The sequence below is a fragment of the Pseudopipra pipra genome, chromosome 21, assembly GCF_036250125.1.
Source record: "Pseudopipra pipra isolate bDixPip1 chromosome 21, bDixPip1.hap1, whole genome shotgun sequence".
NCBI lineage: Eukaryota > Metazoa > Chordata > Aves > Passeriformes > Pipridae > Pseudopipra > Pseudopipra pipra.
The window spans coordinates 9,604,088-9,631,856 of NC_087569.1; the positions used below are offsets into that span (position 1 = coordinate 9,604,088).

Below are 27,769 nucleotides of genomic sequence, written 5' to 3' on the forward strand. Positions count from 1 at the left end.
CCCCCCCCCCTCCCCTCGCTCTCCGGGCCCACGTGACCCGGCATGGAGGAGGCTGCGGGGCGGGCGCGCGGCCGCCTCCTCCCCCCGCCCCCCCCGGCAGGCCCCGCCCCTCCCTCGCCTCTTCCCCCCCCCCGCCCCTCCGCCCCTCCCCGCCCCGTCCGTCGGTAGCGGCTCCGCCGGGCGCCGCCGCCGCGGCCATGGACTGAGCGGCACCATGGGCGCCAAGGAGTCCCGCATCGGCTTCCTCGGCTACGACGAGGCGCTGCGGAGGGGTGAGGGCGCGGCGGGGACGGGGCAGGGCGGGGGTGCGGGTGGGTGGTGTGTGTGAGGGGGGGCTCCCCGCGCTGCCCCCCGGCAGCGGGCGGTGAGGCGGCACCTCCATGACGGACCCCGCGCGGAGGCACTTGCGCCGCTCGGGCTTCTCCCTCGGGCTCCTTCCCCGCCCCCTTTCGCTCCCCAGCACACCGTCATTTATTTATTTATCCGTCCGTCTATTTATTTAGGTGTCCCTCCATCTATTTATTTCGGTGTCTCCCCCCTGTTTCACCGCGGAAGGCCCCCCCCCCCCTCCGCTCTCTCCCTTCCCGTCCCCACCGCCAGGACCCTCCCGCCGCCCTCGGCCCGGCCTTTCCCTTTCCCTGCCGCTTCGCCGGCTCTCTCCCCCTGGATAAATCGGGAAATGCTGCCATCCCGGTGTGACAGGGCTGCCTGTCAGCTCCCGGCTCTCCCATCCCTCGTGTTTACTTCCCCCGTGCCCGGGGATCGCGCATCTGCAGCCGCCGGGGTGGGGAGGTGGATGTGGCGTGTGCGGGGTTTTTTGGGATCCGTGTCGCTGTTCCAGCCCCGTTTCCAGAGCCCTCCTGGAGAATTTAAAGAGGAACGCAGCGAGGGGAAAACATAAACAAGCTGAATGGTGAATGCTCGCAGCTGCAGGGCTCCAAGGCGACAGCAGCTACACCCTGGCAGCTCCCTGGCTCTGGAAGTGATAGCCAAGTCCAAGGACAAAGAGGGACGGGAATTTTCGGCAGTGAGTGGTTTGCAGGCAGGGCAGGTGTTTGTGGTCGTTGCCCCGTCGTGCGTTCCCGGGGTGCAGGGCAGGTAAAGCAGCTCACCTGTTTGATACGGGAAGCCTTGATAAAATCCACGAGCTCAGGCCAATCTATGGCTGCCCTTTCTGTGAGAGGCATGCCAGGAGTGATAAGGGAGAGCTGGGTGGAACCGCTGGGTGTTAATTGAAAGAGAAACAGTTTGATGTGAAAGGGGATTTTTATGAAATATTTTCTGGTTTTTTTTTATTTGTTTTTGTTTGTTTTTTTCTTCTGGTGGGGGCCTCTGAGGGGATGCCATGTCGGTAGGAAATGGAGCAACGTACTGTCAAGGAGGAGAAACAAATATGTGACTCAAACTCACGTTACATGTTTTAAACGTAACAGCCCTGAAGAATTTCACTGCTAGTGAAAGTATAGGAAGTCTTTAAAAGCTTTGGTGCGTGTATTTTTAGAGGAGCTGGAGTCACAAATGCAGCTTGGTAGAGGTGTGAAGTTGAATATACCAGGAAGAGTTTGAAATAAGCTCTTAGGTGGAAAATACGTTCATTTGGTCAAAATGTGTATTTCAAAGTTCATAAATAAGAAAAAATGAGTGGTTGGAATTTTAACGTGAGATTTAAATGCTCCAAACTCTTAAGTTGCTCTGGATGTTCCATAATTAATAAGATTGATCTGTTAAAAAGTTATTTGAAATTATTTCTGCACAGTGAATATAATGTTTTCCTTTGTTGTTATTTTATTTCATGTTATTCTTCTCTATATGAGACATTTAATACTGTTTTTCTGTAGGAGAACAGAAAGGTTGTTTTAGGCACTGTGTTATAAATTGATGTTTTGCTAAATAACTATGTTGTTTACTTAACCAGTGAATCATTGTATGTATAAAACAGGCTAGTTATCAAAACATTATTTGTTAGACCCTTCTTACTTGCACAGAACTGTCCTGGTACTTGGGGCATTTCTGTGGACACAAACAGAGATAATGGATAAACACAAACATTAGAAAAAAGAAAGCCAAATCTATTTATCTCTGATTAGATCTGCTTTCTCTGACATTGGTGTCTGGTAGATAAATGCTGAGAAAGTTTTGTATTAGGTGATGATGTACAGGTTCTGAATTCTTTCTGGGTAATCAGTAGTGGTTAACCATGCTTGTAGTGATCATTCAGAACGTGGTGATCATATTTTTGAGGCACCACCAGTTTTAATTTCAGTTGTTCAGAACATCTGGATAAATGCTGCTTCAGAAACCAACAATTTTACTTACTGCAATTCCATTTTGGGAGTCAGCAAAGGTTGTGAAGGTGAGGAGACTTGTTGTGGTTAAAGGCTCACAATATAAATAACTGTAGCTAAAATGTAACTTCTGCTGGAGGAGATGAAAGAATGACAGCAGGCTGGTGTTGGTGGCCTTTTCCACCCTGGGACATGAGGTTGTACTGCTGGGTGATTTTTCTCGGGATGGGCACCCTGGACTTGTCTTGTGTCCACCAGTGCAGGTCCCAGGGAGCCACGTTGGTCTCCCTGAGATCCAGGCCTGGCTGTGCAGTTTGGGAGTGGAAAGGAAGGGATGCTCTCTCAGACATCTCTTTTCATGAATTCTGCCACTCATGGTCACTTATTTCCAGTAGCCAGAGGGGCTGCTTTGGGTGCTGCTGTGGGATCTGCTCTTGTGGGGAGAGCCCTCCCTGGGCCTGCAGAGCTCCTTCCCAGGAGGGATTCTCTGGGAGGAGGTGAAGTGAGAAGTGCTTTGTTCCCAACTGAGCATCAGACTGTTGGTTACCGTGTCAAACTAAGTTGGTGATGGCACAAACTGGTCTTGTGGCTGGTGAGTTTGTTGCTTTTTGCTTCGTCCTGAGCTCCAACAACAATTTTCTTCCCAGGGCAGTGCTGCAAGTCAGGCAGGGTCCTGGTTTGGTTTGGTGCCTTTTCCAGCATTTCCACTCCTCTCCTGCCCCTCTGTCCATCAGGATGTCTGGAATTGCTCAGTGTTAGGCCTTGCCTTAGGCCAAGGAGGTGGTGCTCTAAAATCTGCCTTATTTTTAGTTGTTCTGCTGCCAGTCTTGACACCCAGTTCCTTAAAAGTGCTGTTGTTGGGCCACTAAAACTTCATAAAAGGAAGAACTTTTTATGACTTTTGTCTTATCTCCAATACTGTTGTATTTTATTACTGCTCTATTATCCCAGCAGCTCCTGCACTGTGTTGCCTATAGAATATTTTAATAAGTATTCTCCAGGAAAGAGATGCCTGTGTGGTGTTGGTGGCCAGTTTATTTGAGATCCCTAAGGACTGTATTTTCCAGTCTCTCTCAATGTGTTCTGCCTCAGTAACTTCTGGAGGATAATCACAGACTGAACAGAAATCCATGAAGGTGCTTGAAAGTTATGAAACTATAGAATGTGTGGCCAAATTTTCTGTGAATGCTCCTTAGAGCAGGTCTAACTCAGGCCAGTTCCAGCTTATCTGTGCTGAATATTGAGCCAGGTGATGGCTGAAACACAAGAAATGTCAGTGAATAATCATGGATCTGTCAGATTTGGGCTACAGGGGAAGGCAGAGTTTTCCTTCTGCTTGAAGCAAGGTGGAATTTTTGTGTGCAGGGTGGGAGAAAGGGAAGTGCCCCAGCATGGTCAGGGAGTGAGGGGCTTGGAGGGATGAGTGGCTGCTGCTGAATCCATTTCACTGGGTTTGGGTTTGTGCACAGTGAGAAAAAGAGCAAAAATAAAGCAGGAAACCAGTGCTGTCGCTCAGAAATGTAAAATGCTGGCTAATGGTGAGGCAAAACTGGCAGGTGTATCAATTCCACAGGTTTTGCCTCTGGAGAGCTCATGAAATAGTCATTTTTGAAGGCAGTTTTCCCTCCTCATTGTGCACCTCGAAGGTGGTACCGGGTGGAGGACTCCAAGCCCATCAAAGCGATGAAAACCCACTTTAATCCACAAGCAGGTTGGTTTTAGTGTGTGTGCCAGTAATGACTAATGTTGTGTGATGGGCAGAGGATAAATCTTGTTAATGACCTCTTGTGCCTTGATTGAATTTGAAAAATAGCTACATTTGTTTTATTTAAATCAAGGCAAATATATCTGGTGTCTGATCATTAACATCCTCCAGTACAGATGTAATAAATCTGACAGAGGGATGATGGAGAACTTGTGCAAATATATAATCATCTATTTGAGGTTGTCCATCTCAGCGTGGTGACAAATCCATGGACTCAACCCTTGAGCCCATGGAAAACCACTTTTTATTGCTCCAAATTATAAAATTAACTTCTTAAATCCCAGACGCGTTTTTAGGCAAAACGATCAGGGAACCATTTCAGTGCTTTATTCTCTTCTCTCTGCATTCCAAGAAGGAAGTTGTTCTACTTTATTTTCTATCACAACTGAAAAGCAGTGCTTGAATATTATGGGGAGGTGAGGGTTCTTCAGGGTGTGTTGTTTTTTAGGGGGATAAACCTGTGTCTTTCTGTTTGTGGAGCTCTGAGTTTCAGAGGCATGTGATGAAAATGCCCAGATCTCTCTCAGCCTTTTTTTCCAGCTATCAGGATGAATAGGAGCCACTGTGGAGACAGTCTAGATTATACAGCCAGGCTTGTTATGCCAGCCAGTATTTGATGGCTTTAGGGCTCTGTCATATGATGAAAGCAGGTATGAATGCACAGCTTCACACTTCCTGTTTATAAAGCTGCAGAGCTGCAAGTAGCTGCTCAAATTCACAGGGCAGTAATTATTTCACAACCTTGGCATTCAGCTGTGATGCTTGTTTTGGGAGGGCACCTCAGCAGGCTCTGCTGGGCATGGACTACCAGGGGGGAGTGACTTGGGGACTTTACTTAAACTGCCCCAAACTGATGAAGAGAGGCTGCCTTTTGGAGAGTCACAGAATGGTTTGGGTGGGAAGATCATGTAATCAGTCATCACTGCTTGGTAAAGGTCAGGCCATGGGCAGGGACACCTGCCACTAGCCCAAGTTGCTCCAAGCCCTGTCCAGCCTGGCCTTGGACACTTCCAGGGATCCAGGGGCAGCCACAGCTTCTCTGGGCAACCTGTGCCAGGGCCACCACCCTCATGGGAAGAATTATTTCCTAATATCTAATCTAAACCTACTCTGTCAGTGTGAAGCCATTCCCCCTTGTCCTACCACTCCAGGCCCTTGGAAATAATCCCTTTCCATCTTTCCTGTAGCTCCTTCAGGTCCTGGAAGGCCACAGTTAGGCCTCTCCAGAGCCTTCTCTTCTCCAGGCTGAACAGTCCCAACTCTCCCAGCCTTTCCTCCCAGCAGAGCTGCTCCAGCCCTCTGATCATCCTGGTGCCTCCTCTGGACTCTCTCCAGCAGCTCCATGTCCTCCCTGTGCTGTTCCCAGGGCTGGAGCAGCTCTGCAGGGGGGTCTCAGCTGAGGGGGCAGAGGGACAGAACCCCCCACGCTGGGGGATCAGCCCAGGGCATGGAGGGTTTGCAGGGCTGGGGCAGGTCCAGCCTCTCCCCCACCAGCACCCCCAAATCCTTCTCCCCACGGCTGCCCTTGATCTCTTGGAAGAGAGAGGGGTTTTATCTGTAATTCTTCGTCTGCCAAGTTGCAGTGACCACTTTCTCTTCATTTACTTTGTGTTCCAAGTTTAGAGAAGTGTCCTCGGGGGTTTTCAGCCTCTCACTTAGAACTACCCCAGTTCTTTCCTGCTGGAAATGAGGAACATTTGTGTGGTGAACTGAAGTCAACTGACACTGAGGTTCCTTCCCTGAGATGCCTTCTGTGGGCTTTGGAGGTTCTTTATGAAATGCCAGTTGAAAACTTAGGAATTAGAGGAAAATGTTGCCTTCTGCTCAGGCTTCTGGGGGTGCTGTGGTTCTGTTGGAGCCCATTTCATACCTTTTAGTAGGTTTTTAGTGATTCTTAGGTGGTTCCCAAGCCCAGCTGTTCCAAGCATGGCAGAACCTTGGTGAGTGCTCAGATGCTGGATGTGCACACAGTGATGCAAAGTCTGAGAAAAGAGCATTTGTGAGTGTAGGCATTTCAGAAATAAAAAGAAGTTGAACATCTTAAAGAAAAAAAAAACCCTCAAAACTTGAAATATGATTCAGTAAATGTTGGGAATCCTCTGGTTTCTCCCCTCACAGGTGAATCATGTCTCTAAATACTAGCAGTCTCACAGATTAGCTGCAGTTTTGTCCTGTCAGCATGTTGCAGAGATTCCAATCAAAGTGGTCAGGAAAGCTGCCAAAGGAGTGTAAACAGATACCATTCCAGCCATGGGGCTGGAGGTTAAAGGATAAGCTGAACAAATCCTCATTTTGAGTGTGAAACATCTTAATGTAAGTGAAAAGACCACTATCAGCCTATTCTATACTTAATATATTTTCTTATCTTGATACAGAGTAAAACTCAGTGCTGCCAACATTCAGTTGTTTTATAGATGATGTGCCTCTATATCTCACAGCTCTCACAGACCCACTGGGCTTGTTGGGCTTTATTTCTTGTATTTTAATCAATGAGATCAGTTATTTTCATGGACACCTCTTTCTAGTCACTTTGGTTTTTCCTCCTGTAACACCAGGCCTTTTTTTGATTTCTTTTTTTTTTTTAAATATACAAGCCCAGGGAAAGTTGTTGAACTTTCATCCTTGGAGGTTTTCAAGCTCTGCCTGGACAAAGCCCTTCAGAAGCTGGTTTGAGTTCAGCCTTGACCCAGTTTCAAGCACAAGGTTGAACTGAGTGACCTCCTGAGATACTTTCCAACCTGATAGATTATCCTATGGAATATTTGTGTTTGTGTTGAATTTGGTAAAGCCTTGTTTTGATGAAGTCCTAAATCTACCTGACAGTGTCCTGCAGAGAAGAAAAAGAAAAAGACAAAGATAGAAACTGGGGAGTCTTTCAGAATGAGATGAAGCATCTCTAATGAAATGTGAAAGAAAGAAAATAAGAGGGGGCTGCTTTGAATCCTGTTTACTTGACTCAACAGTCTGAGGCTTTCTGGCTCCTGGCACTGCAGGAGGAATGAGTAAAACAACCCTCACCCTTTGCTCTGCTCTGCACTGTCTCCTTTCATAAAATAAGTAAAGCATTCAGTTCTTTAGTACTCAAAAAAGATGAAATCAGATTAAAAACCGGGCCTGTGAAGGGCTGACAGGCTCTGTGGGAACGGGAGGGAACGTGGCAGCAGCAGGTGATGTGGGGAGGGGAGGCAGGAGGTGTCTGCAGTCTGGAAATCCAGGTTATTGTAGAACTCTGCTTTGAGGTGGGGCTGGCTGGGATTCCTCTGTACTTAAAAAACCAGGTGTTACCAATATCTGTCCTCTTAGAAAGGACAGCATCTTCTGAAAAGGGAGTGTGTTTTTGGTCAGGTTGTGAATTCACACATTCACGTGAATAACCTGCTCTGTGGGGAGTCCTTGAGCTCTCATGGCTTCTGTGTGACTTATTAATTATTATCAAAATAATCCTGCTCTTTTTTGGTCCAAGAAGAAATTCCAAATACAGTGAGGACACAGGAAACCAAGGGAGGAGGGGTGGAGTAAGTGATGTGTTTTCAAATACTGGGATTGTTTCTGTCCACTGACTGCAGTTATTTCAAAGACTGATGCAAAGCAGAACTACCCAGTTGGTTTTTAGGGCTCTTAAAGGCCTCCTTTAAAGCCTTTCTTTGCCTCGTGATTTCTTAGTTTGAGTTTCTGTGCAGGAAAGAAAGTTCTGGAGGTTAATTCTAATTAAGGCTTCCAATTTTTAAGTCTTTTAAAAACAAGTTATTTCTTAATTTGTTCTATTGCTTGAAGCAGGTGCTTTTTCTTTATGTTACACTTAGTCTGAATTATTGTGAATGTCCATGTGATATTTGCAGTATTGAAGAACTACAAAAAGCATCTTTAACATTTAATTTTCATATGAAAAGGTCGTTTACATAATGAGACAATGAAGCCTTTGGGCAAAGATGAATGTAGAAGAAAAACCCATTAAGGTAGATTCTGCCTGAGAGTTTGAAAGGGTCTGATTCACAAAACTTTGAATGCTGGATTATTGCTGGCACTTACTGGAATAAAAATCCCCTGCTCACCTAAAGAGTGGCAAAAATCCTAATGCACATTTTCTTTTGTGATTTCTTCAGGGACACCTTACCTTTGGTAGTGATGGCTGGGTCTGTGGAGCTTTAGTATTTCCAGCTTAGCTGGGTAATAATACCTGGCATTTCTTTTTTACCTGATGAATTCTAACCCCTCTGAGGTGTTTTTTTTTTTTTTATGGGCTTGTCTTCAGCTGATGTAGCCCCTATAGGTGGGGACAGGTTTGGAAAGTGCATCACTTTTAAATGCTGTTTTATTAAACTGGTGTGAAAGCTCCTGGGTTTGTGATTTTTGATGGGTGTAACCTGGTTTGAGACCGTGGTTTAACACAAAGTTTGTCTGCATGTGGGTTTTGTAGTGGTTCACCAAATCTGCTTTAAAAACTGCTGCAACTTATAATCTGTGTAGACCATTAAGTCATTCATTATAATGGCAATTAAAAAAAATTCCCTTAATTATTTTAGTGTATTACTTTATTATATGTGCCTGAGTTCTAGAAGATAGAGGTGTGAGATTCTTGATTAAATAACTCATTTAACAAAATGACTTTCTGTTAAAAATACACCAACATTTGCAAACGAGGCCTTTATTTGGGGTTGAGTAAAAGAGGATGTGGCTGAGCAAGGTTTGGACAAGGGATAATGAGGCAGTTTGGAAGGATTGGTGTTTATTTATTTCATTAGTTACCGTAAAAATGGTGCAAGCACTGAAACAGTGACTTCCCTGAGGTGATCCCTGTCACAGGGAGGGTGACCTGGCAGATCCAGTGACATTCCCTGAGCTCCAGGGGCTTTGAATCCTCCTTTCCCTCCTCCTTTTAACACAGAACAAACCTCTCCCCTCCCATGGGAATGACAGGAGCTGTGCTCACCGTGGGCTGTATTTGGGGCAAAATGGGGTGTTAATGATAGTTTTAATCCCCAGAGCTGTTCTGAGGTGGAATGCACTGCAGAGCAGAGTTCCTGGGACAGGGATGCTGCTGGAACCCCAGGGATCAGCCCCTTCCTCGGGCTGGGGAGCAGCAGACAAACCCAGTCTGGCTGTGTCACACACTGCACTTCTGACTTTTCCAGTGGTTTTAAATAGGCACTGAGACGTTCTGTACCTTCAAATGAGATTTGGCTTCCTTCTGGTCGGGTTCTCTGCAGGGACAGGGACAGGCAGTGGGAGCTGGGCTGGAGGGAGCAGCCACAGCAGCATCAGTGCAGCACAACTACAGAGGCAAAAAGGGATGGATAACACTTATTTTGATGATTTTTTTAAAATGTCCAAAGCCTTTGAAAGCTGTTTCACTTAGTTTAGAGTCTGAATTAGACCCACGAGTTATGAGAAGCAATGTCAGCAGGCCAAAATAAGAGATAATTGCATTCTGTATAAAAATACATGCTTCATCCTTTAAAAATAAACCCTCTTACAGGCCCTTCTGAATTCTTCCTCAAGAACAGTGGTTTTATTCACATTATAACTATCTTTCTGTTAGTTGGTCTTTCAGTTGTCATAGTTTGATTTCATGTGAAGTGTTTAATATAGAATGTATGCTTCTGTTTCTTTGTGTTTTGCCTTGGTGTTCCTCATCCCAAACACAGGGAGAAGGGCAGTGCTCTGGGGCTGTCCTGGGGCAGCAAAATCCTCAGCTGCAATATTTGAACAGGGAGATGCTGCTGTCTCAGTGGGATTGTACAATCCCAAGGCTGATTTAGTTGGATTTTTTTTGACAGTTAAAATCCCAGAATGGTTTGGGTTGGAAGGGACCTTAAAGATCACCCAGTCCCTGCCATGGGACACCTTCCACTATCCCAGGTTGCTCCAAGCTCTGTCCAGCCTGGCCTTGGACATTCCAGGGATGGGGCAGCCACAGCTTCTCTGGGCAACCTGTGCCAGGAACTCACCCCCCTCACAGGGAGGAATTTCTTCCCAATATCCCATTGTATATTTAACCTATTTAACCCAAATTTCCCCTCTTTCAGTTTGAACCCGTTTCTCTGTGTCCTATCACTACAGTTCCCTCTCTGGTTTCCTGGTGGGTTCCCTTCAGTCACTGGAATTGTTTTAAACCATCAGTTTTACTCCATTACTTTGCAAAATTTGCTCTTTTAAAATTCGGAGACCTTGAATGAATAATAAAAAAAAAAGGTGGAAGAAAAACACAGAGCCCTAAACAGAACAGGAAGAGCCAGATTGAATAAGTCTGTGGATGTGGAGAAAAAGAACTGAAAGTGTTGGGATAGTAATTATGAGAACTTGAGTTTTGCAGATTGAATTTGTTCTAAAAATGAACTGGAATGTGGCATCATGAGTGTATTTTGGGCTGAAGAAGCACTTCTTTTCAATGCCTGTTTCTGGCTTTTAGGTGTTACCCAGAACCAAAATCTTTCTCTGCACTGGAACTTTCCTGGTCTCGTAAAGGAGATTTTTAGCACGTTTTCCCTGGTGATGTGATACGGTTAAATCCTGGGGTTTAGTGTGAAAATTGAAAGATTTTCACTTGGCACAAGCTGAATTCAGCAGCAGTGCTTTGGGATAAATCCTGGAGCAGTCAGGACAGCCTGGGCTGTGTCCTGTGAGGATCTTAGTGAAGGTTCTTATCAGTGGAAAACTAATGTGAGAACTTTTTGGTCTCTGCTTTCCAATCTTGCAGCAAAGAGCATTATTTTTTTCTTTTCCTGAAGAACTGTAATTGATCTTTTTGCCAGTAACAAATCTAATCACCTTGTTTAAAGAACAGTGGTGTGAATGTCTTGTGAGAACTGATCTTGCTCTTTAAATAATGAGGAGATTGCAGTGATAGATCAGAGGAGAAGGAACCACAAGGTGCAGGCATTCCAGTGCAGGCATTCCAGTGCAGGCATTCCAGTGCAGGCATTCCAGTGCAGGCATTCCAGTGCAGGCATTCCAGTGCAGGCATTCCAGTGCAGGCATTCCAGTGCAGGAATTCCAGTGCAGGAATTCCAGTGCAGAACAGTGGGCTAAAGATGTGCAGGAGCCACAGTGTCACAGGGAGGGAGGTTAAAAAGCAGACTATAAAATGTTTGGTAAATATAGACTCTTCTAAAATGTCGATAATTTATGATGTGAATGTGCTGCTGCTCCCAGAGCCTGGGATGTCCTTGAGGAGATCTTGTGAGTCTCTGCAGGGACTCAGGGAGAGGTTCCAGCTGCTGCTGTTGAGGGCACTGGAGCTCTGGGGTGTGAAGTGGCTCTAATCCCTGTTCTGTTCCCGTGGAACAATGGGCAGTGTGTTCCTGTGAAGCTCTGAAACTGGAGTCATCCCATCCCTCTGAGCAGTGGGGTGACTGGGAGCTGGATTCCCATGCAGCTGTCACAGGCTGGGTCTGAATGGGCTGCCTCATTCTTCCCACTGGAGGACCTTGGGAATAATCTACATCCAATGCTGAATATCTTTAGACATAAATTTTGTGATGTAAAACTGGTCTGGAGTCTTTCAGGATAATTCTAAATACGAAGGGTCGGATGTTCATTGAGAATTCTCTGAACAGGAGATGGAAATGGTTTGGAAATAGGAAATAAACCCCTCATTCAGTTCCTGGTGTTCTCCCAGACGTGTGATGGGGTCCCAGAACTACCCCCATGGTAGTTTTGATTTTATTTCCTGGCTCTCCAGGCCCGTGTCTCCCTGGGAGGTTCTGCTGTTGCTGCTCAGCCCCTCCCAGGTCGTGCAGCAAACTCGTTGTTGTGTGTTTTCACCAGTGCAACAGGAGGCATCAATCTGTGACCTGGCACTGCAATAACTCCCTTTGCACCTGAGTTTGAGGTTGTGTTGGAGACAGATGTGTCCCCAGGAGTTGGGAGTGGGAAGGCTCAAAGTACAGAGCCTTTTACTGGCACATAGATACACACAGGGAGTGTGTTTGGGCCACAACACTCGACTTGCAAGTGAGTAATACTTTTCTTCTGACTTCAGAAATGAAGATGTAGCAGTGTGTAAATATTATCTCAATCTTTTATTATTCTTGTCACAGTATTTAAGTGCTGTGCTTTACTAGACTTGGCTCTTTTAGCTGCCAGAGGGAAACACTGGAGTGAGTGTTTGATCCAAACTACACCAGCAACCCCAAACCAGAACTCCTTCCTTGCCTCTCATCCTCACTGAAGGTGATGGGAAGCTCTGCCTTCCTGTGCACGAGTTGCAGGTTGTGTTTAACTTTCAGGCTCAGATTATATTTGTTTTATTTAAAGAACAATTCCTATTACAGCTGCCTCTAGTGTTTTTGGCACTGTTGGGAGGCAGGATATGAAATATTTGTTATATTACGATTTATTTTGTAGCGAGGTCCTTATGTGGTGTTTGCATTTACATAGTTGGCATTTGCCTTTCATTTTAACAGGCTGTTTATTTCTTGGAAATGAGTTCTATATTGTAATTTTGTGAATCTTAACAAGCATAAATGTCTACATGATTTTTTCATGGTGGTAATAAAGTGGGAGCAGCTTTTTTGAATTGTGACAGAAGATGCTCTGCTCACCTCTAACAATCCAAACTTCCAGTGTGTTTGCCAGGAAAACTGGTGAAGGGACAGCTCAGAAGAGCAGAGTTTAACTTCTCATCTAAAGAGGACTAAATATTAATTAAAAATGCTGAGAAGATTGAAAGCCAAAATGATCTCCTGGGAAATCACGGACAAACCATGACAACTGTGCAGAAAACAGCAGTGGAAGGAAAATTAGGGAATGAAAAGGTTGGGAACTCAGGTGCAGACAGACATCCCAGGGTTGCTTTTAGGGCTTCCCACACTCCTGATTATTTTTAGTTGATGTTTCTGTCTTTTGGAGGGGAGTTCAGTTCTCAGTGGTTGCTGCAGGATCACTTGTGCTCTGTTTAAAACCACTTCAAACTTGCCCCCCTTTTCCCCTCTACCAAAGGACAGGAACCCGTGGGGGAGAAAGGTGCCACCCTGGGATGACCCAGGGCTGGGAATTGCTTCGCTCCATCCCTGAGAATGAATTTACTAATTCTTTAATTGGTGACAGCAATTACTTCTGTCCCTAATATCACAGTCCACTGTGCTCGATTCCCCCTGGTGCAAATGGTAAAAGTGCCTTTGCTGCTCTGCAGAGGTTTGGGAATGTTCAGCTTCTTTCCGTGGCTCCCAGGGTTGGACCAGGATTCCTTTAATTCCTGAGGATATAAAATACAGCCAATAAGATTTATATGCTCAGATGGTGGGAGGATTATTGCCCTGTTGTAATTATTACCCTGGCTGTTGGGTTTCCTGGGAGGGCTGTCCCCAAACCCGTGCTGAGGAGCTTTGCTTTGCAGGCACCATAATCCCAGCAGTGCCAGCGTGTGTCCTGCTGGAGATACAGAGGATAAACCAGGCTGGGAATGCTGGCATTCCTTTGGGAATGGGAGCTGGGAGGAGGGAGCTCTTTGAAGATTAAAAGCATCACATAAATGTGAAGTGTTGGTGTTCCAGAGAACTGGCCAATCCTTCTGTAATGACTAAATCTCCTTCCACTCCCCGCACAGGAGATGTTAAACCTCTGATATGCTTTAAATCTGACAAACCAAGGAGAGCTTTATCCCCAGGATGAGCCCCTGCTACCAAAACCAAAGAAGAGGCAGGAGGAAAAAAAGTGCAGCTGGATTGAATAATTCCATTTATTTATTTTTTTTTAAATCCCAAAACTCTGGTGTTATCCTTAAATTCCTGTTGTTGGTAAACAGCAGGAGAAGACTGGCAAGTCTTTAGTGAGGTGCTCTGTGGAAATCCAGTGGTGTCATTTTTGATACTCCAGCTCTGAAAGATTCCTTAAGAGTGGATTAATTTTTTCCTTAGGGGAGGCAGGATTTTTTTCTTTTTGTCTGTGTTTTTGCCCAAAGTATCCCCCAGTGGGTTCCCTTTTGGCAGGGCTGTGTGGGTGTGGAGGTCGACTTTTTACTCATAGCTGGTTCATTTATCCCAGTTGCAGTTTGTTGTGCCTGCTTGGGGCTGTTCCCAAACATTCTTTATGTTCACTTGCTCATTTTACCTCTTTTAGAAGCTTTTTTAGTAATTGCTGCAATTCTTGACAACTTCATAACTGCAGCCATTAAGTCACAATAAAGACTAATGAAAAAAGTAATAAAATTTCCATGTATAACTAGGATGAAGATTCCTGGGGGAAATATTGAGCGAGTGATTACAGGGAAGATAATTGTCTGGTTAGAGAATTATATGCCCTGTGAGTTTGATATCGAACCTTTCAAATTGTCACTTAAAAATCAAAATATTAGAATCCTGCAAACCTGAGCTGCTCCAGACAGGTGAATTTTCCTTGCTTTCTGAAGGCTGAGCAAGTTGCCTGTTTTATTACAATTCAGGTTTGGTTATATTTAGTAAAGAATAAATGCAGTGTTATGCTGATGGTTGCAAATTATTGCTTGCTTTGTGTGCTTGAGATCTGCAGGGCTGGGGGGGGGATTTTGTCTTTTTTAGCAGGTTGGTTTTCATCAGGTGGTGCCATTGGAAATTCAGATTTTCTGTGTGTGTTTGTAGAGCACTGTGGGCATTTTGATGCTTGTGTTTCTGGGGGAAAAGCACCAATCCTACTAGAGAGAGATTCTTCAGTCAGATGAGCTCAAGGTTTCTTGACCCTTCACCTCAGCTGACCTTTTTATCCTCTGGTTTTTTTTCTTCCTGCTTATGCAATCAATACTTTGTTTCCTGTTTTGATTTTCAGCGTTGTGGATGTGTTGTGGTCTTCTTGCCCTGTTTTGGCTGGTTTGGCGTTTTTTTGCTGGTAACTAGGATAAATAATTTCATATATTCACATTAAATATTTGAGGCTTTTCGGTGGTGTTGCTGCTGCTCATCCTGGTGGCAGCGAGGATCTGCACGTTGCTTTTGTGATTTTGGTGGTGTTTCTGTGTCCAGTTAATTCCAGATGATGTTAATTGGTCAGTTTTTAGCAGCCAGGGCAGATTAATTCCACCTTCCCTCAGTTAAACTCTTGGGATTCTGCCCTTTTGGGTGATTAAAGCAGCTTTTTAGTAGCTTGTAGTGCTTTTGCAGTATCTGAGATCATTTATCACACATCTGCCTGGTGTAGACTAGAATTTATATCCATTTTAGTGTGGAGAGAAGACACAGAGAGGTTAAGTGGCTCTTGCCTGAATGTTTCAGGCAGCATTAAGAGTTCAAATGCTTTTACTCTTCCCCTTTACTCTGCTTTGGAAAGCTGTGGTTTGTATCTCATTCCAGCATTTTACATCAGTGTCTTTGGATTTTGAAGAACAGGAGGGGAAAAGCATTGTAAGGGGAGGTGGTTTTTTTGTGGCTGATCTGACTTTCCAAGTAACTATTAAATAGGAATTTAAAATGCATTTATTGGGCTCGTCCTCACTGCCTGTGTCACGCAGTAATTATGTTATCTGAGCTGCAGAAAATCCACTGGGCCTGACTAACCACTTCTAACCTTTAGACAAACTCACTTCCAAATGAACATTTGTTTCTTGTAGTGCTCCACATCCACGTGTGAGCTGGTGCAGCTTCAGCAGCAGTGCCTGCTCATCACAATGTTGCTGTTGCTTCTCCTCAGTGCATCTCTAAATCCATAACTGGAATTTCTTTGCCATTTGGGAGCAGCACTGTGGGAAGGGGAGTGACTCTGGTTCTTGCTTCAGGTGCAGGTTGGTGGTGCCAAGAAGAGAATGTGGTGCATGGCAGTTCTTCACTCCTGCTGTCACTGGTGTCCTGGTGTTGCATCATTGACAAAAATAACAGATACATATAATTAAGGAAGATTTTTAACTACTTGCTTCACAGAATTTGAATAAAACATTACCGAGGTAGTTTTTGCCAATCTTAGTGTAAATTCCTCGGTCTCTGAGGAAGTTTCCCAGAATATGCACTGTAGGTACTTTGATTAGTGAGAAACTGGCTTTGATGTCACCGTTTTCTTCTTTATCTTTCTCCAAAACAGGAAGTGAACAAGCAAAAATATCAATATTAGGTGTATTTAGTCATGCAGTCATATTTTTCTGATGACTCTTAATAAATCTCCCCAGCAGTGTGGTAACAGCAGAGCAGCTTTTGCTGAGACAAGGGTTTGTGTCCCAGCTTCTGTGCTCTGAAGTTGTCCAGGGCCTTTCAGGGTGACCTTTGTCTGGGAGGGACAGGGGTTGTGCTGCACCTGAACTACACACAGAGGCTTTTAGAGCCTTCCAAGATAAAAGCCAAGGAGGTGGGGGTGGGATTAGAGCTGCAGGATGTGCAAAGAAAAAAAAAGTCTCTAAAGTGAATAGAGATTCTCAGATGAATAATTGTGGCTGCAGAAGTTGCCAAAGCTCCACTCCAACCCTTGGTTTTCTCCAGCTCAGCTGAAACAGAACTGGAGGTGCCTCTAAAGGTGCCTCTAAAGATGAGCTTTAACATTCCAGGCTGGGGAAGCAAAAGGATTAGTTTCTGCTGCTGGAAGAGGAGCTCTGTGGTACGTAAATTAGGGGTTTATGTGCACTGTTTGGGCTACAGTTTTTATACAGAACAGACTTTAGCTGGAGAGTGGTTGATGGGCATGTTTAAATATTGCAGCATTTGAGTACTAGGCAGTAAATGCTTCAGACAATTAACCTGGGTTTCTCACACCCCTCTTAGTTTTAAGGAGGAGGAGGAGGAGGGTGGTGACTTCAGCTGTGTTCTCTACCCTCCTTTTCCAAGTGGAACATCACCTCTGGAGCCCAGACTGGGGGGATCCAACATGAGGCTTCTACAGACATGGAGCAGATTTTTTTCTGAGCCAGACTCCTGCTGCTCCCGTTTGTATCAGTGGCAGAGCTGGCAGGGATCCCCTCTGAAACTCAGGCCAGCTTTAGAGGTGTAAACTTAAGGTTTACCTTGAGTTGGGCACCTGCACTGGCACAGCTGGAGCTTCAGAGAGGGTTTTAGCCTAAAAGGAAACCCCCAGGATGACCTGGTGATAAATGTGAAGGTTCCAGCACGAGACTGTTCTGGAAGGCACTGCACAAGTCATTACCTGGATAGATGGGAATTAAAAGCCAGAGTGGAGTTGTACATTTATATAAACAGCCTTGAGTTTAAGTAACACTCTGAAACTAAAAATACCCGGAGCAGTTGGTGAGCTGGAGGTTTGGGACAATTACTTGAAGCTGGGTGACATTTTTAGCTGAGGTTGTTTCATTTAAACTTTATTAAACAAACTGGAGCTCCAGTATTCCCTGGAGAGTTGGATGCAGCACTAATCTCCTGTTCAAGTGTCTCCAGCTCTCCTGGAAACCCTCCAGCTGAGGTAGCACTGAGGTCTGTGTTAGCAGAGCCAGCCCAGCCACAGTGACAGCCTGTGGCTTCTCCTTCTGGGGAGAAGACCATTTCTTTCAGTGGTGACTTTTGGAAGTAGGCAGATATATATATATATATTTTAAGAATTAACATACAGTATCTAACTACTGAAACTTGCTTTTGTTACCTTGAATGAGACCCTTCCAGTAAAAAGTTCACTTCTGTGATTTGGAGGTGTGAAGAATTAGATCTGCAGTTCCAATTTCATCGCTCTCCCCACAATAATTTTGAGGTGCCATTGGGAGGTGTGATGTGGAGGTGGCTTTTGCTGTGCTCAGGAGATGGTTTTTGCTGCGTTGACTCCCATGAACTTATTTGGGGAAGTTTGAAGTTTTCCTCTGTCAGTTCATGAACACAACAGCAGTGTATTTAGTGGTGTCTGTCTCCTGTGTCTGATGGCAGCAGCTTGTGAATGGTCTTTTGGAGGTGTTCGGAGAGAAATGGCTCCTCAAAGTGTTTGGGCTGTGGAAAAAGTGAATAAACTTAATGAAAGAACTTCAGGAAGCAGGGTTGTCAACTCTATTTACATCTAAAAGTAGGATTAAAAACACCTCCGTGGTCTGTGATGCTTCACGTGCAGGGCTTGTGGAACTGAGAGAAAAAAGGTGGCTTTGGGGGGTGTGAGTGTTCTAATTCCTAGTGTTGGTGTAGTAATAGATGTATTGCTTCCAGAAATAATTCCTTTAATAATTTAAGACTTAGTTTTATTTCCTCTCAACACCCCATCACGTTCTATCTCTGTGTTGAGTAATCGGTACTTTTGGTGTTGGGATTTTGTGTTCAAATATTTTGTCTTCCAGCCTCCCAGTAAACACTGATAATATCTTTGATTTATACTCTGCTCATTTCAGTTGTACTTCGGTGTGCCTGCATCTAAATGTCTAATGAACTTCTCTTTGCAAAGCTTTGCAGATGATTTGAAATGGGCAGCATCAGTCATTTTAATGGCTCCTGGGGAAGGAATGGAAGTAATTACCTTTCCTGTTAGTCCATGACCTGTTTTGTAGTTTCTGCATGCAAACAATAATATTAAGTGGTCTCTGGCACTAATAACTTGCTTTTGAAATATAACATGGGCTGGCAGTGTCAACTAATCATTGTTATTAAATATCCTGATAGTTTAGTTCTCTTTGAAGGTCTTGGTAGTGTTGGTGACCAGCCTTGTTCCCAACCTTCTCCTCACCTTCACTGGCACTCCAGACACTCCTGCATGTCATGGTAAATATGTTTATATGGGACTTTCCTGTTCCCAAGCACTTCCTGAAGTCCACGCTGCTCTAAGCATCAGGTTAATTAATGCTTCATTTGCATACAAACTTTTTTGCCAAATGACCCCCAACCTGATTGGATGAACTGTGAGGAGATCAAAAAAATTAATATGGGGAGAAAAAAACCCCCCAGAATGCAGAGTCTGTTTTTATTAAAAGTGTGTGTGTGTAGGGGTATAAAACCTGCAATAAATGGGAATATTTTCCTCAAAGAACTGTTGCTAGATTTAGTCTGGGATCCAGGTTGTTTGCTTTACCTTGCCAAAAGCACAAAGCCAGGAGCTTCCCCTTCCCATGTTCCCTGAGCAATCCCAGGCTTTTGCTCATTGAACACCTGGTGGGGAGTTGTCCCTGTTGGCTGGAAATGTTCTGTAGTTCTGCTCTGCATCAGAGGTGAGAGGAGGTGAAGCACTTCAGTTCTTTCTTCTTTGAGTGCTCATTAAAGCATCACATGGAAAGGCACAGCCAATGCCTCTCTGGACAGATGTTGTTATGAAATAGTGAGATTTAAACAGCACATGAGCCAGGTAACAGCGTTATCCCAACATTCCTCTGCCAGGTAATTAAAGCCTGCTTGGTTTAGTAAAACAAGATCTGTGATAATGCTGCTCATCACTGTGCTAATTGATAGCTCTGGTGCTGTGTGGGTCACACTGGAGGTTTATTTCTTAGCTGCTTTGATTTTATTTCTTTTTCCTGGTCAGAAGTCCCCAGAATCTGTAATAAAACTTGAGCAGAAACATAACCCAATTTCTGGTGTTACACACAATTGTTAAGTGGAGCCAGTGGTCTGTTTTGGTGTTGACAAGGATTAAAATTAGGGAGGAATGTTTTAATGTGATTTACTTTTAAGGATTGATTTTTCTTTTGATGAATGAATTAAGTGAAATGCAGAAGTTTTACTGAGGGCTGGATTAAGCCCTCGAGGGTTCTGTTTTATTTTGGCTGACAAAAAGCCCTGACAAGCCTTTGGCCATGTCAGTGTTGATTCTGTCTGGCTCGTGATATCAGGGTTAGGAAAATGCCTTGCTATAAATACAGTGGCACAGCTCCCATGTGCAGCATCCCCTCTGCAGCTCCTGGAGGAGAAATAACCCCCCCCTGCACCACGTGGGGACTTCCAGGGGGCTCTGGGCCAAGCTGTACTATTCCTGAAGCTTGGCTTTGGACAAAGGCCTTGTTTTGTTCCACGAGATACTTCCCTTCTCAAACACTTTGTTAGAAAGTTGCCTTGTGCCTGTAAAGTTCTTGAGGGCTTCCTGCTTTCCAGGAAGCTCCCAACCCGGGGATGGATGGGATGGCAGCAGGTTTTCCACATTTACAGCTGTGGACAAGCCTGGGCAGGAGGAGCTGGCAGGCAGATTTTGGCTGTGCAAGGGAATCTTAGGTGAAGAATTCCATGTACTCCCGAGTTTCATGCCTCCTAAATCATGCCTCATGAGCATGTAGTGGTGGGGAGGTATTTTATTTTTTGAATACACAAAATCAGACTTCACAGGATGAAGCTGCTTGAAAGATGCTGTTGGAGCTGCTCTTAATAACATTCCCCACTGTTGTTGCAGATAATTTCTCTGGCTTGCATGCAATGTAAAACTGATCATAAAACTGGCTCATTCTCCTTTGTGTGACAATAATGGGGCTGAATTTAGAACAAATTATAATACACCATTGAAGTCAGAAAACTTAGGCAGTGAACTGGTGTTCACACTGATGTTAACTATAGGTCTGCTTCCCTTCTCTCTTTTCAAGCAAGATTAGATTATTAGATCTCATTTTCCAGTAGTCACATTTCCCCATTATTTAGGTGAAATCATGCATTTAATTTCTTTGTGTCTCTTTATTGGAAAGGTAAATGTAAGGCATACAGAATTCTGGGATTCCTTAGGCTGTTACCTTTCTCTAACACCTTTATTGACTGAGTTTTTTCCCCCCCTCTGTTCTCAACAGTTACAGACATAGAGCTGAAGAGGCTGAAAGATGCTTTCAAGAGGACTTGTGGCCTCTCCTGTTATATGACCCAGCAGTGCTTCATCAGGGAAGTTCTTGGTGATGGAGTCCCTCCAAAAGTTGCTGAGGTGAGCTCTGAACCTGCTCTTTTCCATTTGGGAAGCCAAATGCAGTGGATCCCGTGGAGCTGTGGGTGTGCACACACAGATGTGCTTCTACAGGCCCAGGAACTAACTGAATTTCTTTCCATTTTTTCCTGGGTTTTCCCTAAGTGTTGACAAAGAGGATGATACTGCTGGCTTCTGTAAACAGTTTGGGTTCTGTGGGGGTGTTTCAGGCTTCCCAGGAAAATTTTCAACGTGTGTGAACACCAGGGAATGAAAAGGAGGGATCTGATTTGCCCGTGGGTTAAAGCCTCTCTTCAGTATTAATTTCTGAGGGTGTTTTCTGGGTTCTTTGACTGTTGGTAGCCCATAAAACTAAACAAACAAAAACATCAATTGCATACAATTGATTTGAAATAATTCATAACAAAATTCTCAGCATTTTGTATTAGCTTGTACTATTGTGTCCCTTTTATGTCAATATTAAGGATTAAATTACTGATTTAGTCACAAATAGAGGTTCTGGGTTTTCACCTGTCTGCTGGCTGCTCTCTATTTTATTTTTTAAAAATCTGTCCTTAAAGACACAATTTTGGTGATGGTTCTGTCCTTTAACACTCATCATGGTTATACAGCAGTTCTTGGGTTTCCAGGTGGCGAAATAAAATTAGTGGAAGAATCATAATTGGTTTTTGATGGCATCTCATCAGAACTCATCTCAAAAACCCAGTGCCAATGATGGTACTTGTCAGGCTCAGGCAATGCAGGGTCATATCTGAGAGCTTGAATACTGTAAATTTGGACAAAATTTGGGGTTGATTCTGCTCATACTGAAAAGGGGGGCTTTGTAAACGCTGGCTGCAGGATGGGGAGAGGCAGGCAGAGTTACCAGGCAGCTAAAGACCTTGTTCTGGCTTTTGAGCCTTTCAGTCATTAAAATAGATCATTTGGAGCCTCAGGTTGCTGGGCTGGCTGCTCTGCATGTTCTGAGTAATAGTTCTTCATGTCTGAGTAGTGATGGGCCTTCAGGAATTTGGTAAATTAAAAACACAGGAGTTGTGCAGCAGGAACACAGAACAGGGAACTGAAACCAGGGGAACTCTGGTCGACAGTTTGCATGGTTGTCACACACACAGACCATTATTTGCATGTTCAGGACAGGAGTGTTCTCCAAAGATCTCTTGGCAAATGGAGTTGGGGATAATAATGAAATGAACTGAAGAGCTGTGCTGTGTCTGTGTTAACTGCAGGTGGGGAGAACCATGAACAGCTTTTGGTTTTAAATGCAGGGAAATAATGGAATCACCATCTGCAGTTGTGGGCACCTTGATAGTAGAAGTGTTGTGCAGAGGAGGTGGAAGGACAGAATCATCATGATGATGATGTTTCAAGAAGGCTTTTTTTTCCTAGTTTTCTATTTTAGGCTGTGAAGGAGAACAGTGTTGAGAAAGGAGCTCCTAACTTTGGCCAGTGCAGTCATTTCAGTGACTCATGAGATGATATCTGTTCTAAATACCCACATTATGATGCTGAGGTGGTTTGTGCCCAGCATTCAGTGATCCTGACTGAGGAGCTGAGTGTCAGTGCAGCTTCTTCTCCAAATGTGACTCACTGGTTCCCAAGCTGCAGCCCCAGAGAGGCAAGGAGGAGAGGGATGATGCCAGCAGGGACAGGAGGGACACGTTGAGGGGGCTGCCAGAACAGGAACACACACTTCCCAAGGACTGGGAGAGGAGAGGGGTCAGAAGGATAAAATCAGGAGTGAATCCAGGACATTTTATACTCTGGAGAAAGGAGCCAGGAGAACGTCTTGAGCATCTCCTGCTCCCCCAGCAGCCTTTACTGGAGCTCATGGGCACAGGGCCAGGGATTGGGACCCAAAGGGAGCTGCTTGGATAGGCTGAGGCTGCTTTTGAACAGAAAAGAACCATCTCTTTATACTCTTCATGAAAAATAAGGTGGCAGACTCAAATCTTACAAAAAAGCATTACTTTGTACCATGTAATTGTCCTGAATTTTGCATTGCGAAATGTAAGTTGCTCTGATAGTCTGGGTGGGGCTATTTTAAGTAAAGCTGCAACAGTATTAGGTAATTTTGGAAAATTGCATCATATTTTCATGGTGCACATTGCTACAATTTTCTCAAATAGCACATTAATGTGAAAAATTGTGGAGCCCCTTCTCTAGACATGCACACTAATCTGTCTTATATATTGTTCTGTGGCCACTCAGTGTTTTTAAACTCTTCCCAAGGAATGATTAAGCAGCTAAACTCAAAGCAATGCCAGCTGCCCGTGGTCATAATTACATACATTAAATACAGATACACTGGGCATTCTCAGAGAATTCCTTTTCTGTGTTTGTATCAGGAGCAGACAATGCATTGAAATAATACATAGATGTAATATTTGGCATTCAGCTGATACCATAACTGAGATGTACAAAGTTCAGCAGAAGTGAGGGGATGTTTTAACTGCATATTTTAAAAAAGCAGTGATTCCAGTGTGTAACATAAAGGTAAAATGCCCACATGGGCTGTGTAGCCTTGAAGGCACCTTTTGAAAACAGAATAATTAGCCATAAAAAGTGTGGAATTCAAGTCTCTGCCGTGAAGCCCATACAATCCCTGTGCCCAAATAAAGCCCAAATTTAGTTTTAATAATTTAGCCCTTCAAGCATTTGGAAAGGGATTAAACTTCAGTAATAGAAGAGGATGAGCTGAGCACCCTGTGGAAATGAGTGTGCTTGGGCAGAGCTGTCTGAGAGCGGGATGAGTCTGAGGCTCTGCAGAATGTTTGCTGGAGGATTAAATCCTCCTCTGTTATTGGTCTCATTTACACTGATGTGCCTGCAGACATACTTTAATAGTTTTAAGAGGATAACAGTGGGAAGGGGCTGGATGGGGTGGACCAGGAGAGGATTTTCTGCAGGTTTCTCCAGGGAGTCTGCAGAGCAGTGGTGGATCTGGTGTAGCCACTCTGGGTTAGGTGTTCCCTTATCTCCTCCTTGCCACCACAGCACTGTGGGGCTTGGCCAGGTCTAACCAGTGCCCTTGACAGCCCAGGACTGGTTTTGTTTGGTCACTCCCAGTCCTGGCTTAGTTTTGCCTTGAGGTGGAAACCACCCCTGTGATAGTGCAGTGACTCACAGCACTCTGACCAGCCTGGCCTTGAGGATTCAGCACTGGGCTTGGGGGGAAAGAGGGGATAGAAAGAGGGATTTGGGTTCCAGGAGCTTTCTTCTTAGTCCAGTTGTGAAGCTCTTGTAGAATCCCAGCTCATCAGGTCCTCGAGGAAGCACAGCTCAGGCTGAGCTTTGTCATCAGACGTTTCTGACGCTCATTTTTGAGCCTCACACCATCATCCTGAAGAGTCTCAGAGGTGACACGTGCCACCCTGGGCAGGTGTGGAAGTTAGCAGCCATATAGTATATTCTTTGGGAATTTTCAGTTGTCTTCTTCTGCCTTTTTAATAGGAAAAGCTGCAGGTTCAGCCCTCCCAGCAATGTCACTGCAGCTGCTCACAGAGGTTTCCTCTCAGAGCTGCTGGTTTTGTTCCACCTTCACTCAGAGTTGTCTCTGAAAAGTGTCACTTAGTGATTTACATTATTGAAGTGATTAAACTACCAAGGAAGCTAAATTTTCCTTTATTAATACCAAATAGTGGTCAGCAGATGACCTCAAAAGCTCCTGTTTTTAACAATGCAGGAAGATTTTATTTTCTCTCACGTCCATTTCCAGTGTTCAGCTGCTTGTTTTAAGGTAATTAAACCTTTTGTGGCAGGATTTTGTTGTATTTTGGTTTAGAAGTGTAAAAGGTTCACATGAAATATCGAATCTGTCCACAATAATTCTGAATCTGCTATTGGTATTTGGCTAAATTGTTATGTAAGGAATATTCTCAAGGCTTTACTGGAGAAAAGTGAAAAAATCAGTACATTAAAAAAAACCCCAGTACACATCCTGGTTTTAGTACTGTTTATTTAGATTGTAATTCAGATGCAAGCAAAGTAAACACTGTTTAAAATACAACACTCTTCCTAGTAGGAATTGATCTCTGGTCCTTTGTCTTCCCCTCTGAAAAAGTCCTATTTAATAAAGAAGTTCAGCAAATAAAGGCTGCTGTCCAAACCATGAGCAGCGAGAAATCCCTTTGTTCTGCTCTTTTCCTCAGCAGCCAGACTGGATCCTTTCTCCTTATGCTCAGATGCTCCCTGTGATACCTGTAAGAAAATCAATTTATAAGACACACTGAAATAAGAAGTGTAAGAATAACAGATAAGTTCTGACTGCTTTAAATTCTAATACCCGCTGGAGATTCCTGTCTTGGGATCCTGATGGAGTGCTGCTGTTTGTAGGAGTAGATTTGGGATTGCAGGAGGAGCCTGTGTTGGAGGAGCAGTACAGCACATGTATTTTCGTGTCCACTCTGGAGAATTAAAGCCAAGGTGATGAATTGCAACAAGTGAGTTGGTAATTCTTGTTTGCTGGAAGGAGTTGCTGCCTGTCCTAAAACAGCAGAGTGACTTCATGTCTCATGGGTCAGTGTTGAGTCACTGCTCAGGTGCTGATGGGGCACTGAGCCTGCAGCATCCAGGCTTTTCCTGGGGAAGGCTGCAGCCTTTTTCTTGGGAAAGGTGAATTCTTCAGCCCTTCCTGACCTGTGGCTTTTCCTGGGAAGGTTTTCAGCCTTTCTCGTGGGGAAGGTCAGTTCTTCAGCCCTTCCTCAGCTGGGTTCAGGTGCCGCTCCGTGGATCTTCCATAACTTCTGGGTGGAATTCTTGGTCTCTAGAGCTTTCTCTTGGAAGCAGGTGTAAATCCTGCTCTTAGAGCAGGGCACTGGACTGGAGCAGTCCCTCCAGCAGCAGCTGCAGTGTTGGGATAGTTCAGGCAGAGCTGCTGGAAGGTTGGTTTGTTGGGTTTGGTGTGTCCCACCTTTCTGAAGCAGCAGTTGTTTGTGTCTTACTGGAAGTGCCTCAATGAAACACCTGATGCTCCAACAATCCCCCTGATGGTTCTGAGAATCCAAGCCCAGCCTGGAGGAGATTTCACCTTCATTTCCCTGCTAAAGAAGTCTGGGGAAATAACCCCATGAGTGGGCCAGAAGCTGCCTTCACTGGCGGGTTCTGACGTGGTTTTTGATATTGCTCTTCATGACAAGTACCTGTGTTTCACTGTACCCTGGCAAGGCTGTTTTACAGGTACCAGAAGAGCTACAAAAATGTAACAATTCATATTTGAAGCCTGTTTAGGTGACTGGGAGGAGACAAGCCTAAAACCCACATGAGATGGAGCCTCAGTCTAAGCTGTTGCTGTTACTTCTGCCCTCTGTGTTTGCCCTGCCTTTGGTTTTAACTTCTCTGGTTTCCTCTCCTAGGTTATCTACTGTTCATTTGGAGGAATATCCAAAGGGCTGCACTTCAATAACTTGATAGTTGGATTAGTTCTACTCACAAGAGGCAGAGAGGAAGAGAAAACAAAATGTAAGTGGTGTCACTTTTAGCAGCAACAAGATTGTGGGTAGGGAGTGCAAATACACTTCTGGAAAGCAAACAGGAATTGTGGTCCCTGTTCCTGTATGTAACCAGGGCATACATTTTCCAATAAAGACAGGCTCTTTTAAACATTTTTAGCTGTGTTTTTTGAAATTCAGTGCATTTTTGTTTCTATAATCATCAAAATGAAATATATGCTGTCATCTAAGGATCCTCCAGAAAGCCTGGGGATCTCTGGCTGTGGGCAGGGGAAGGAGGATGGCCTTGATAATTTTCAAAACAAATGAAAGCATCTGCCTGCTGACTTGTGTTGTTTTGTCTTCTTTGTTAATCTGACTTGATAGTATTTATTTTGCTTTTGATTACAAAGGTAAAAGAGAATGGACATCTTGACCTGAACTTTGTTTTGAGCTCTGCTGGAACTGGATCAACCAGAGTTTTTATTCCTTCAGTCCTTGCACAGCCTTTGGCATTCCCAGCCCATTGTAAACTTAAAATCTGACCAATGTCACTGCCATAGTTGTTGACACACATCTCTGTTTCCTCAGATATTTTCAGTCTCTTCTCTAATGAATCTGGGAGTTATGTGGTCCGTGATGAGATGGAGAAGATGCTGCATGTGGTTGATGGGAAAGTCCCAGAGTCACTCAAGAAATGTTTCTCAGAGGTATCTCATCCAGCTTTTCCCCTGCTGCATTTCCAAGAAAATAAAAATTACCTTAAGTAGTTTCTTTTTCGTGCTCCTGCACATATGGGAGCAAATTGACCTTGTTTAAATTGGGTAAAAGCTCCCAGTTTTTGCTGTTGTGATATTAGAGGTATTTTGTGGCTGTGAACAGCAGTTTGGTTATATAAATGCAGGCATTCTCCCTGCTCCTGTACTTACTGTGCTGCTTTCAGAGATACCATTTCCCAAGGGTAATCATGTTATCAGGTACATTTAAATACTAATATTGCTAGTGGGAACTTACTCATTAGTGTGGCCATTTTATTGCAATTAGGGGAGAAATCTGGAACATGGATCTGAGAGGGAAGAAAATCTGCATCCTGGATTTAAAAATGCCTGCCAGCAGTGGGTGCTTAAAAATAACAGTTTTATAGTATTACTGTTGTCTCACTGTTCCTGCCAGGAGCTACAACATTTATTTATGCTTCGGGTTGTTTGAGAGATGTGATCTTTATGAGCCTTTGCTGCAGTCCTGCTCCAAAACAGGGGATTGGTGCTTGTAGATTTTCACAGATGATTCTTAGACACCAGAGATCCTGATGACTTGTCAGCTTTTGTGCTTTGGTGGCTTTGTTTGTTATCAGAGGGCTAAGATCAGCAAAATCTAGACATGACTGTACATTCCACTGCCAAAGGGGTTGACCAGGAGCTTTATTTGTGGCTACCAGATCACTTCATTCCCTCAGATTTTCTTGTCCTTACTGAAGATAACTTTGGTTCTGGGCTTTGCCTGAGCCAGGCTCGTTGGACCTGGCCCTGGGATCGTGCTGGATTTGTAGGCAGTGATGACATTCCTCAGTCTTGGCTGGAATCACAGCTCAGATG

General features: G+C 44.4%; 1 protein-coding gene across 6 annotated transcripts in view; it reads left to right on the forward strand.

Moving 5' to 3' along the window:
* Positions 1–92: 92 nt before the first annotated feature.
* The window catches only part of USP32 (ubiquitin specific peptidase 32), a 67,688-nt gene continuing 40,011 nt past the window's right edge, over positions 93–27,769 (forward strand). Inside the window, exons 1-4 of one of the 6 annotated variants that reach the window (XM_064678052.1) lie at positions 93–272; positions 20,621–20,748; positions 26,100–26,205; positions 26,766–26,884. In XM_064678052.1, coding sequence (XP_064534122.1) covers positions 215–272; positions 20,621–20,748; positions 26,100–26,205; positions 26,766–26,884 — 411 coding nt within the window. In that variant the 5' untranslated portion in view covers positions 93–214. Of the gene's footprint in view, positions 273–590; positions 1,099–3,862; positions 3,997–20,620; positions 20,749–26,099; positions 26,206–26,765; positions 26,885–27,769 lie in introns of those variants that run through there. The other 5 variants (XM_064678056.1, XM_064678054.1, XM_064678058.1 and 2 more) reach the window with 5 other exon arrangements.